General features: G+C 43.1%; 1 protein-coding gene across 1 annotated transcript in view; it reads left to right on the forward strand.

Moving 5' to 3' along the window:
* LOC137369253 (fibrillin-2-like) overlaps positions 1–13868 on the forward strand; it is a 496406-nt gene that overhangs the window by 311182 nt on the left and 171356 nt on the right. Inside the window, exons 27-33 of the mRNA XM_068030179.1 lie at positions 510–635; positions 779–904; positions 3047–3169; positions 3530–3655; positions 4127–4252; positions 10170–10292; positions 12719–12841. Coding sequence (XP_067886280.1) covers positions 510–635; positions 779–904; positions 3047–3169; positions 3530–3655; positions 4127–4252; positions 10170–10292; positions 12719–12841 — 873 coding nt within the window. The remainder of the gene's footprint in view (positions 1–509; positions 636–778; positions 905–3046; positions 3170–3529; positions 3656–4126; positions 4253–10169; positions 10293–12718; positions 12842–13868) is intronic.

A 13868-nucleotide genomic window follows, 5' to 3' on the forward strand; every position in this document is an offset into this window, starting at 1 on the left:
CATCCCAGTGGTGTGTGTTTCTGGGGAGAGAGTATACACTCCGTAACAGGCATACAGAAACTCTAAAATGGATTTCTTTGTAGTTTGGTTTGGACATTTTAACCACGGTAATAAGTTTTCACATGTGGCAGACAGCTGGATCACTAAAAAGGAAAAAGAGGATTGAGAGGGAACTTAGGAAGAGGGGGAGAAAATAAAAACATATTTTAAAATAGGAAGAGGAATTAAATAAATAAATAAACTCCTCAATAATGTGTTGTATAATATCCAAAGAAGGGCACCCGGTGTAGCATTTCATTATTAGTGGTTACACACAGATGTGAAAGAGCCACTGATTATTGGTTTTCAGACCAGTACACACATGTTATAGGGTAGGGATTTTAATAATCATGTTAGCAAATTGTGGTAATATCAAGAACCTGCCTTATTCTTAAGATGCTCCATTGTTGATCAACTGCTTTGTCATTGCAGGCAAATATCCTAATGTTATCTTTGCTTCCGCCATGCAGATATTGATGAATGTGAGAGGAATCCTCTTCTGTGCCGAGGTGGCACTTGTATAAACACAGAAGGCAGCTACAGGTGTATATGCCCTCCAGGACATGAGCTTACTCCAGATGGCAGTGCCTGTGTTGGTAAGAGAAACCAGGTTACTCATATGAGAGGATCTGACTACTCATGACCAGCTATTTATTTTCAGTCTTTTATTTTTCTGCCATTGACCTTTCAACTGTTTTCTACAATATGTGAAGTTTTCTACTTTCTGTCTGTTCTTCAGATATCAATGAGTGCTCCCTCAGTGACAACCTCTGCAGAAATGGCAAGTGCGTAAATATGATTGGAACTTATCAATGTGTTTGCAACCCTGGATACCAGGCTACTCCTGACAGGCAAGGCTGTGTTGGTAAGATTCATTGAGGTCTATTTTATATATAGTTCAGGTATAGCATTACTTTAGCACTCTGTGCGGACATCTAGCTTTTTATTGTCATATCCTATCACTTTGAAACTGCACAATTAATTATAGTTACGTGTTACAGCTTTGCTGAAATGTTCAAGCTGCTTTTTTTGTTCACCAGTCCTGAGAAGAATGGCTTCTGAGGTTGTGAGTTGGTTATTACAAACTCACCTTCCCATCCCCATTTGTTGTTCTCGAAGGTGTTTCTGCCAAGTTAGGCTATTATCTCTTTTCCAGCAAGAGTCCTCAGCCTAGAAATTGATTTGCACAGGGCTTGTAGTTTGGACAAGGCACAGAGAATAATCTCTGTACTGGAATGGGTATTGGGCTTCAGGTCTCCTTTATATCAGATTGGTGAGCTGTAGATGCCTGTCAGGTATCCCCAGTCAGCTCACCAGTGAAGACGACTTGATTTTTGGGCCACTACTCAGATCATGAAGAACGGAAATGATCAGAAGGGGAGGAGGGTCAATTGGAAGGGAGGTGGAAGGCAGCACCTGAGAGAGGGTGAGGCGCAGCGCCTAGGATTGGGTAGGACGTATCACCGAGTAAAGGTGGGAGGCTGCGGCCAAGAGAGGGAGAGAGGCAGTGACTATGTGACGGGGTGTGGGGGGGGGGAGGTTGTCATAAGACATGGGATGAGTGGTGGTTGGCAGCAGCTCTTGGTTTTAATATGGAGCTGGCAGGCACACTCGTGAACATCCCAGAACCACACACAGGTATGTTTTTTTTTAAATACCCTTATTGTGGAGGCCTGCAGCAATCCCTCTAAGAACAGTTGGTGAGGCCACTTATAGGCCTGGTTATCCTGAATGCAGCCAGTCTGGGATCTCCCTCCCCCCACCCCACCCCACCAAGCCAACTACTGCCTGCTCCTTCCCAAGATGGGGTCCCACTAATGTTATCGCTGCATCCTGAGACCATCATAAAGGAAGTTATAGTAGGCTCGAGAAGTGGCAATAATGGCCCTAAAGTATCCCCATGGAGGGAGAGGGTCGTGTTGCAGCCTCCTTTCTCTACTTTCTGCCCCCCAACATTTAGCTGTTGAAGGCCCAAGTCTCAGGCAAGACCATGGGGCATAATTTCTGATCTCCTGGGTGCTTCTACCCCATTAAGTTCGCTCAATGGATCTTCTGATGCTGCAGTGTGGCTCTGCTGTACCATCACCAGAATTATTCTCCTTTGCACTGGCAGGTTCCTTCTTGATGAGGGGAATCTGCTGGCACCCCACTATGCATGCTTAATGAATCCAGGGTGTGGCTGGGTTGGATATAGAGGGGTGGGTGGAAGGCCCACTCGGTTAAAACTCAGCCTGAAAGAGAACAATTCTGCCCCCATCCCCATTAAATAGAATATTTATCTGCCAATCATGAGCTGTCCATTGAAAGTGTATATTAAATAGTTGACGATTCAGTATCTCACCTGATTTTCTGCGTGATTCTCTATTGGCATCTGCAGAATGACTTGCCTTTATTAATTCCTGTGATCAAGAAAGACACTCCTAATATATTCTGCCTTTAAAAACCCTTTGCTGAGAAACTGACTGACCATGTTTCCCTACCTTTACTTACCCTGTTCTCCACCCTTGTATTCATCCTTTTCCTCTTCCTTTCACTATGCTGAATCACATCACCTCCTACTCTAACGCAAACTTTCCCAAGAACAGATCCCCCCCCCCCCACACCCCGGCAGCACCCCCCCCCCCCCCCCCACCCCCACCACCCACTCTCCCAGTCTCCTTCCCAATCCATTAATTTACAGTCTTTTAAAGCACAAACTTGGTACTAACCAACCTCATCTCTTTTAGGCAGTGAATTTCCTTGGGGCTTCTCCCATTCCATCACCGTAACTTTTAGTTCTTGCAAGAGTTACGGCAGAAGACCAGGAAAAGCCCCCAAGAAATTCAACCAACTGTTCTTTTAAATATTGATGTTGTACAGCACTCTGGAACTTGACCTGTTTTGTAAGTTACTCAATAAAATGAAAGAGGCATTTAAGCTGCATTCAGAATGTCCACTTTTATGCAAATCATCATCAGAAATCTAAAGTTTAACTGGGGCCTTTTGCACCACCTACTTCGTATTTCAGATATTGATGAATGTACCATCATGAATGGAGGCTGTGACACACACTGTACAAATTCGGAAGGCAGCTATGAATGCAGTTGCATTGAAGGTTATGCTCTTATGCCGGATAAGAGAACCTGCACAGGTAGGCTGAGAGAAGAGTTTTTTATAGTGTAAGACAACACGACATGTTACAATGATTTAAATAGTTCATTGAGATCAGCCCATTTTCAATATTTCTGCCAGTAGTACCTTCTGTTATTCTGTAAGGTGTCCCTGATTAATAGTCATAATAATCAAGGGTCCTACACTGTCTCATCAGTCACCAGTGTACACAATATAGATCCTGAGAAATTTCTGATAATAGCATCATTTTTGTCATTATTAATAATCAGATAATATTTACCATGCAGTAGAGTTTATTGAGATTCTGCCTATTTAACGATTAAGAGGGTTATTCAAATTTGTTATTTTCACTTGACTTGTTTTTGTCTTGTTTCAACAGACATTGATGAATGTGAGGATAATCCTGATATCTGTGATGGTGGACAGTGCACTAATATCCCTGGGGAGTACCGCTGCCTGTGCTTTGATGGATTCATGGCTTCTATGGACATGAGGACCTGCATTGGTAAATGCCAAGATGATTATGAAACAGCAATAGTTGGTTACTGTGATGGTTAATAATTTCCTGTTTTTTTCCATAATTGGTAATTTTTGTGTGCATTTAACACAATGTAAGTGAATTTTAACATTTTAGCAGAACTATACAAATCTAGAATAAAAACAAGAAATGCTGGAACCACTCAGCAGGTCTGGCAACATCTGTGGAAAGAGAAGCAGAGTTAACGTTTCGGGTCAGTGACCCTTCTTCGGATCCTTCTTCCGAAGAAGGGTCACTGACCCGAAACGTTAACTCTGCTTCTCTTTCCACAGATGCTGCCAGACCTGCTGAGTGGTTCCAGCATTTCTTGTTTTTATTTCAGATTTCCAGCATCCGCAGTATTCTGCTTTTATACAAATCTAGAAGTTATTTTGCAACAGAAATGGGCTTTACAAATGTAAATGTTGCTGAAAGTGACAAAATGTTGTCTCATTGCAGATGTGAATGAATGTGACTTGAATCCTAACATCTGTCTCTATGGTGACTGTGAAAATACCAAAGGTTCCTTCATCTGCCATTGCCAGCTGGGATATTCTGTGAAGAAAGGAACAACTGGATGTTCAGGTAGTGCTGACCTATTACTAGAAGATCTAAATCTTATTGAAAATTCTTTATTCTTTCTATTGAAGATTTTAAACTAATGATTTTAAATCTGAAATATAGTTAATGGGTGCAATTTTATGAGTTCACAATGATGGTAGGAACAGTGCATTTTGAAAAATCAAGGCCACACTCCCCGCAATATTTTGTTAAGCTGTGGCAGTGGGCAAGATTCTTCACCACCAGTGCAGTCTCACAAATGTACCCAATGTATTCCTTGGCAATATTTGCTGTGTTATACCTGTCAGTAATCATGTTTGATAAGTTATAAACACATTAGTTAATGCAAAGATAAAGGGGTCAACTTAGACTTAAAGTTTAACCTGAATCAGACTGGAAAAATGTCCTCAAGTCCAAGGACACGCCAGATCTTTTCTATCCATCCCTCAACAGCATCTTCAGCACCATTGCTCCATGAAATAAAATGGAAATAAATTAACAAAAGCCCAAACTACCTTCCGGTTACCAAACAAAAATATATTGATCTCAATCTTGAAAATTTCCATTCACCATTCATCCATAGCAATTAGGGAAATTTTCATATTTCCACCACTCTTTGTGTGAAAAAATGCTTCTTGATTTCACACCTAAATGACCTAGCTTTAGGCCGGAATTTTACCCTCGGCAGACGGGAGCCATCCACCAACCGAAAAGTCGGTGGCAATCTCACCTCCACCTGGCCTGGAGATCCAGACTGTATTTTGCGGTTCCCAAGCCCTTAATTGTTCCAAAGCAGGACTTTCACCTCATTGAAGCTGGAAGTCCCGCCTAATGGAGCTACCGGCCAATCAGCGGGCCGGCAGCTCTCTGTCCCAGCAGCGCCTCCGGGTGCAGTGGCCACTGCAGGGACTGCAACCCAGCTGAAGACGGAAGATGTCGGGGAGCCCCGGATAACCGATAAGTTTTTGGGGCCTCGCTGGGGGCAATCGGTCGGGCCCCGGCATGGCAAGGGTGGTCGATTGGGGGGACAGGGTGTGTGTTGGGTGTTGGGAGTGGTTGGGGCATCGGGGGCAGCCCTCCGTCGGGCATCGGGTGCCTGATCAGGAGAAACCCCCCACCTTCCCGCAGGCTGTCAGAAAGCTGCCTACTTTTAACAGGCAGCTTTTCTCGAGCCTGGGCTGCCTGCCAGCCAAGGGTAAAATCCCCGTGGTGGCAGGCGGTGGCCCTTAAGTGGCCGTTAAGGGCCTTGATTAGTCTGGGGTGGGCGAGCCATTTTTTGCCACCGCCGCCCTGTGTAAAATGGCGGTGGAGGCAGGCGTGGGTCGGGAGGGGCCCATTTTACACCGCCGCCCCCCCCCCCCAACCCGCTGCCACCATCCCGCTCTTTGGGGTGGCATAAAATTCCAGTCTTAATTTCACGATTATGCCTACTTGCTGTGAATCATAGCCATTTAGCGACTAAACTTAATGGAATGTCAGTTAACTTGGGGCAGAGCATAACCATTAAGGATTCAGTCCTCATTGCTCAATTCCACGGAGGCATGCTTACCTCCACTCTGGTATTATGTTATTTTATTTAGTCACCAATTGTGTATTGCATCTATTTTTGCTAATAATTTAATGGCTGTCTGAGGAGTTGAATTTTATTAGAGGTGTGAGTAATAAACATTCACTCATTAAGCGTGTTATTTATCCAAGTTTTCTGATGATACAAAGTTAGGTGGAAAAATAAATTGTAAGGAAGATGCAAAGAAGCTGTAAAGGGATATAAGCAGGTTAAGTTGGAATATAATATGTAGACTGAAGTAATCCACTTTGGTAGGAAAAGTAGAAAAGTACAATTTTTTTTAAATGGTGAGAGACTGGTAACTGTTGGTATTCAGAGGGACCTGGGCGCTCTTGCACACAATTCACAGAAGGTTCACATGCAGGTACGGCAAGCAATTAGGAAAGTAAATGGTATGTTAGCCTTTATTACAAAGGGATTGGGGTATAAGAATAAAGAAGTCTTACTGCAATTATATATGGCATTGGTGAGACCACACCTGTGTATAGTTTTCCACACTTCTCCCACCTTTACAGGGAGACCAAACGCAGATTGGGTGACCGCTTTGCAGAGCACCTCCGTTCGGTCCGAAAGCATGACCCCGAGCCTCCGGTTGCTTGCCATTTCAAAGCTCTCCCCTGCTTTCATGCCAACATTTCTGTCTTTCACCTGCTCCAGTGTTCCAGTGAACATCAAAGCAAGCTCGAGGAGCAGCACCTGATCTTTCAATTAGGCACTCTACAGCCTTGCGGACTGAACATTGAGTTCAATAACTTCAGAGCATGACTGGCCTTTTTTTTTATATTTTATTTTTTAACCATGTACCTGCTTTTCAAGTAGTCAGAGCTACTCATTATTCCGCTATTAACAGTCTCTCTGGACTAATGCTTCGTCTTTCACCACAAGCATTAACACACTCTTTGTCTTTGTCCCAGGACAGTTTTGTTATTTAATGTCTCCTGCCCTCTACCCTAGCAAACACCTTCCCCTTTGTTCTCTCCCCCAGCCCCCTCCCCTTCACTTGCTTAAAACCTCATTCTTTTTTAACCTTTCCCAGTTCTGATGAAAGGTCACAGACCTGAAGCGTTAACTTTGCTTCTCTCTCCACAGATGCTGCCAGACCTGCTGAATATTTCCAACACTTTTTGTTTTTATTTCAGATTTCCAGCATCTGCAGTATTTTGCTTTTGTTTCAGTGTATGGTTTTGATCTACTTTCCAAAGGAAGGATGTACTAGCCTTCGAGGGAGTGCAACAAAGGTTAACTAGATTCCTGGGATGAGGGAATTGTCCTATGAGGAAAGATTAAGTAGACTTGGCCTATATTCCCTAGCATTTGTAAGAATGAGAGGTGATTTAATTGAAACATATAAAATTCTTAATGGGCTTGATAGGGTAGATGCTAGAATGAGATTTCATCTGATTGGGGAGTTATGAACTCGGGGATCACGGGCCATAATTTTACGCCCCCCCCCCCCCCCACCACAAAGAGCAGAAAGGTGGCAAGGGTGGAGGGGGCATAAAATGGAACGGGAGGCCCTTACCAACCCGCTCCCGCCTCCGCTGCCACTTTATGCAGGACAGCAGAGGCGAAAAATGACCTGCCCACCCCAGGCCAATCAAAACTCTTACGAGGCCACTTAAGGACCTCCGTCCGCCGCCACAGGGATTTTGCCCGTGGATGGTCGGGCGGCCTGGGCCCAAAAGAAGCCACCTGGCAAAAGCAGGCAGCTCTGTGACAGCCTGGGTGTGGGGGCCCTCATCAGGCTCCCTGTGCCTGATGGAGGGCTGCCCTTGCTGCCCCAACCACCCCCAACACCCAACACACCACTCCCCCCAATCAACTAGCCTTGGCTTGCCGGGGCCCGACCGATCACCACCGGCAAGGAACCAAAAACCTACCTTCATTCCGGGCTCTCCGACATCTTCTTTGCAGTGGCTGAGTTGCAGTCCCAACAGTGCCCACTGCTCCCAGTGATGCTGCTGGGACTAAGAGCTGCCGACCCACTGATTGGCCGGCAGCTCCATTAGGCAGGACATCCTGCCTCAAGCAGGTGGAAGTCCTGTCTTAGACCAATTAGAGGCCGGGGAACCGCAAAATGTGGATTTGATCCCCAGGCCAGGTGGAGGCGGGTTTACCACTGACTTTTCAGTCGGTGGATGGCTCCCGTCCGCTAAGGGAAAAATCCCAGCCACAGTTTCAGAATAAGGAGTCAGCCATTTAGGACTGAGATAAGGAGAAATTTCTTCATTCAAAGCATTGTGAATCTTTGGAATTCTGTACACCAGAGAGCTGTGGATGCTCATTCATAGGGTATATTTAAGACAGAGATCAATAGATTTTTGGATACTAAGGAAATTAAGGGATATGAAGAAATGCAGGAAGATGGAGTTGAGGTAGAAGATCTTATTCAGGCTCAGAGGGCCGAATGGCCTATTCCTTTTCCTATTTCTTATGTTCTTATGAGAAGAGGTAGCACACCATGGATTGGGTAGGATTTGAGTTTGAGCCTGTGATTCTCAAAAGGGTGACTTCCTGATTTCAACTATGATATTGTGAAGAGTCCGCAAGCAATTCAAATAGTGAGAAGGAAAATTGAAGGGCTGCTTTCATTTAATTTTCAATGGCTAATTACAAAGCATCACTAGCAGAGAGGAATTTTGGGAGCAGGTTACCCTTCTTAACCTCTCAGATCAGGTTGCTGTGGAGAGATCAAAGATGAAAGGAAGATCATGTTGTAGAAAAGTAATGAAATTATATATATCTTTCACTGGTACAAGAGGCGTTTGATAACATGCCACATAATAGGCTTGTCAGCAAAGTCAAAGTCTATCAAGTAAAAGGGACAATGACAGCATGGATACAAAGTTGGCTGAGTGACAAGAAACAGCGAGTAGTGGTGAACAGTTGTTTTTCAGACTGGAGGAATGTTCCCCAGGGGTTGGTACTAGGACCACTGCTTTTTTTTGATATATATTGATGACCTAGACTTGGGTGTGCAGGGCACAATTTCAAAATATGCTGATGATACAAAACTTGGAAGTATGAACTGTGAGGAGGATAGTGATAGACTTCAAGAGGATATAGACAGGCTGGTGGTATGGGCAGACATGCAGCAGATGAAATTTAATGCAGAAAAGTGTGAAGTGGTACATTTTGGTATGAAGAATGAGGAGAAGCAATACAAAATAAAAGATACCATTCTAAAGGGAGCAGAGATACATGGGGTGGGGCGGGGTGGGGGGGGGGTGTATATGTGCACAAATCGTTAAAGGTGGCAGGATAGGTTGAGAAAGTGGTTAATAATGCTAACGGGATCCTGGACTTTATAAATAGAGGCACAGAGTACAAAAGCAAGGAAGTTATGCTGAACTTTTATAAAACACTGGTTCAGCCTCAGCTGAAGTATTATGTCCAATTCTGGGCACCACACTTCAGGAAGGATGTGAAAACATTGGAGAGGGTGCAGAAACAATTTGTAAGAATGGTTCCAGGGCTGAGGGACTTTAGTTACATGGATAGATTAGAGAAGCTGGGGCTGTTCTCTTTAGCGAAGAAAAGGTTGAGAGAAGATTTGATAGAGATGTTCAAAATGATGAAGGGTCTGGACAAAGTAGATAGAGAGAAACTGACCCCATTGGCAGAAGGGTCAAGAACCAGAGGATACTGATTTAAGGGGAATGGCAAAAGACGCAAAGGCAATATGAGGAAAAAACTTTAGTGTACAACATGTGGTTAGAATTTGGAATGTACTGCCTGAGAGTGTAATGGAGACAGATTCAATCATGGCTTTCAAAAGGGAATTGGATAATTACCTGAAGAGAGAAAATTTACAGGGCTACAGGGGAAGGGTGAGTGAGTGGGACTAGCTGAGTTGCTTTTGCAGAGAGCTGGCATGGACACAAAGGACCTAATGGTCTCCTTCGGTGGTGTAACCATTCTATGATTCAATGATTCTAAGTGAATGGCTTTTGTGTAATCAAGGAAGATGTTCCTTCTCTATACAGTATCAGAGAAAAAGTTGGCTACTGCACTAGATTCACAAACCCTATACACTGTCCAAATATCCAATAAGATAAAGTTATAGTGATTCAGACAGGAAATTATACTGCAAAATACTCATAAAGTTGTTCACAATCACAAAGAAATCTCACCTTTCTATTGTGTGAAATGCCAACAAGGTATCACTGGATGATGACATCGGCTTCACTAAAGAGTAGCATAGAGTTAGCTAAATAATTTGTATTAAGCACTTAATCCTACAAATTGTAAATCAATGGCACAGTTCTTTCATTGTTTTGGCCCTGGTGGCTTTATCTAAAAGGTTATATTGTCCTAAATCAATGTTAATTCCAAAATGTATCTTCTGTGACTACCTTGCTTTTATCCTTTCAGACATTGATGAGTGTGAAATCGGGGCCCACAACTGTGATATGCACGCTTCATGTGTCAATATTCCTGGAAGCTTCCAGTGCAGCTGCCATGAGGGATGGGTGGGTGATGGCACCTTATGTGTTGGTGAGTGCTTCATGGCCGAGTGATTATGGACGGATATGTTTATAAAGCTGAAGCCTACACTGGATTAACTTCAAATAGCAATGTTTTTATAAGACAAAATATGCATTGCATGCAAGTGTGTACTCCAAATAGATAAATGCTATATGGCAGAAATTACAGTCAGATGTTGCAATGGCTGTTGCAATATGTTGTATTTGCATTTATATTTTTGTATAACTTTGTGCTGCAAACTGCTTCTTTTGCTGAAAATTACAGTATCGTACTTACTTAGTGGTTTGTTTTTCCAACAGTACAAGCAGTTTTCAGCACAGTGTATTTTGCAGTATTCTGATAGTGGGAAGAGTTGCATATTAGTATTATAAAAAACAAGTTGCATTTATTTACCAGTAATGTAGAAAAATATCCCAAGGCACTTCACAGGAGCACAATTAGATAAAAATTGTCACAGAAACTTAAGGTGATATTAGAAGACGCTATTTAAAAGTTTGTTTAAAAAGATACGTTTTAAGGAGGACCTTATAACAGGAGAGAGAGGTGGATAGACAGGGAGGTTCAAGGAGGAAATTCAGCACTCAGGGCCTAGACAGCTGATGGTACATCCACCATTGGTGGAGCAGAGGGATTGGATGATACACAAGAGTCCAGAGTTGGAAGAATGAAGAGTGATTGGAGGGCTGTAGAGCTGGAGGAGGTTACAGAGATAGGGAGACATAAGTAGAAAGTTTTTTTCGCATCAGGTTTTATAATATTAGGAAGTAGTGGCATGATCTCACTGAGTTTGAGGGACTAGTAGTCTAAATCCAAAGTAAAAAAAAAAAGTCTAATTTGTAATGGGGAGACCTGAGAGTAATTACCAATGGAATTCTGGAGCACATGACCCCAGTGCTACATGGAAAATTATGACTCAATATTGGCTGTTGCAGAAAACTGCTTTCCACTACCATTTGTAACTGCCACCACTGCTGCTTTGAAAAAAAGTAATTTCTGGCTCAGTTTCTACACTACCACAAAATGAGTTGAATTACTGAAACCACAGAACTCTCATCTGAATAGATAAAAGCTTCATTCCTTTGAAACTCTTTTCATAACAGCTAGCTTCGAGGATTTGTTTTTACCCTGTAGACCTTTGTGATCGGATCAGCATTTGCAAAGTTCTGGATCTGAATTATAAACTCCTCCCCTGTGACCAGACACAGCAACTTTATAATAACTAGGTTTAATTTTTAACCACACTTATGGCTATGTGGGCAGGTACTCATGTGATAATTCTCATTGTCAACTCTATTACTATTTAACAAGAAAAGTAACTTGCCTTGTATTTTGTTTGCTCAAGATTCTGTGGTGAAGTTACGTCGAGCACATAGAATAAAATCCAAATCAGTAATCATTAAAATGCATATTTCCGAATGAGTTTCAATGTCAGGTGCTGCAATGTAGAACCTGCCCCAAGGATGAAACAATATTGTGAAATATTGGCAACTCAATAACTTTAATTCATATCATGCTACACCTTCGGAGGTTAATAGTTGCCCAAATCCCAGGAATTCTTTTTTCAAAAGAGCAAAGTGTTTGGGGGAGGGGGTGGTGGTTAATGCAATGTAATTGATAGATTGACAAAATAAAGCAGATTAAAGGTTTCTATGTAATCTCAGAACAAAATCAAAGCACACTGCATGATTTGGAGCAGCATAGAAGAACCACACACACTGGCACACATTCAGAATTACAATGTTAAGTTTTCTTGCATTCCTGTGGGATTGGCTTTGGCTTGAGTGCAATGTGCCCTGGGAGACACAGCTTTAATAAGTTATAGCAGAGTTTTCTCTGTTCACCGAAACTCCTAAACAAGCTTTTGGTGAACAGTGGTGTGGAGTTACCTCTATTCCCTCCAGCAACAGTCTACTTGTTTAGGTATTAAATTTAATTTGCATGTGTCCGTCCAGTTGACTAATCAATTAAATACTTTTGCTAACCCTTTGTTTATTGCGCTCTCTGCAAATCTGGACAGTTTACAGTTGGTACCATTTCAATTGTGCAGTTTGAAACAATTGGATGATTTTTTTGTCTTTAGTATTCTGAGTACAGAGCTTCAGATGCTGGGAGCACATATTGGAAATATGCTCCTTGACTGTACATCTCACCCATGTTCTTAAAACATAGCAAATTTATGGGCATCCAGAGTATGGTTTATAGACCACATCATAACTCAGGCATTGCCAGCTATTCACTACCCCAATACAATCATGACATAGGATGCTGCTTGTCTTGCTGTGCACTAATTACATTTTCTGTTCCTGATGCTAAAGTACTGCCTCCAAAATGAATTTATAGCTCAAGTTTTACAATGGTGCTAAGGAAGAAAGTGACATAGAATGCTGTTGTGTATTTCATTCAACAATGATAATACTTTTTTTTTTAATTCGTAGACCTTGATGAGTGCATTAATGAAACACATCATTGTAATCTCAATGCCAAATGTATGAACACACCTGGATCATATCGCTGCCTATGCTCTGAAGGCTTCAGTGGGGATGGTTTTACATGTGCAGGTATGGGAAAGAAATTAAATTGAAGCTCTTCCTAATGTATAAAAATGTGGCCATAAATAGAAACCAAAAAATACACAGTTTAATGTATCTCAAATTTCACCAGTTTAAAGGACAGCAGCATAATGTGTAGATACCTGTGTAGATACCACACAACCCCTCTACAGTTTTCAATTGATGAGAGTTTTCCTTCTATTTTTCTCTGTTCCTAAAAGTCATGACCCATGTTGGGATGTAACTCCACAGGCACCACAGCCTTCCAGTACTTCACCCAATTGGTCAGATTTCTGATGAGAACTGAGATAGCTAGTACTGGCAGGTTGTTGCCCCATGAGAGGTATCATAGTTGATCCAGATCCTGCCCTCACCCAACACCACAATGCAGACTTCCAGTAAGAATAGCAATCATGTACAGGAAGCCGGCCAACTGAACTTTTACCCTCTCCCTAGTCTAGGGGCAAGATTTTATTCTGCCCCTGGAGACAGAAAAACGGAGGTGGCCAAGGTTGGGGGGTGGGGGTGGGGGGGGGGGGATGGGCAGTGGGGGGGCGTGGTGGTGGTGCATGCAAACGAAATGCCAAGGGATGCCATTCCCAACCTTGTTCAGGCCCCCTACAATTTTGGCCAGGCCGAGGATGGCCTTCCCACCCCAGGCCAATTGAAGCCCTTAAGTGGCCAATTATTAGCCACTTAAGAGCCTCTTCCGGCCTCCACTCCAATTTTGTGGAGGACAGAGGGGCCTGCCACTGCATGGAGATGCTGCCAGGTGAGACCTGGTGGCCTCCTAGCGGAGTTGGGGATGTCCCTCATTTGGGGGTAATCCATGGCTCCCAAGGGTAGCCCCGCTGGCCACACTCATCAACCAGGCAGTTAATTGGCTGCTCACCATTAAATTGCAATGGGGGTCCAACAGAGACCCGAGATGGGTTCTCCTCTCGCCTTTTGGCTCGCCACCAGGACCCCCATCACTGGAATAAAATCCGTCCCTAGCATCACTGAAACCAATTGTAGTTCCTCTACTTTTTCTCTA

The sequence above is a fragment of the Heterodontus francisci genome, chromosome 4 (assembly GCF_036365525.1).
Source record: "Heterodontus francisci isolate sHetFra1 chromosome 4, sHetFra1.hap1, whole genome shotgun sequence".
NCBI lineage: Eukaryota > Metazoa > Chordata > Chondrichthyes > Heterodontiformes > Heterodontidae > Heterodontus > Heterodontus francisci.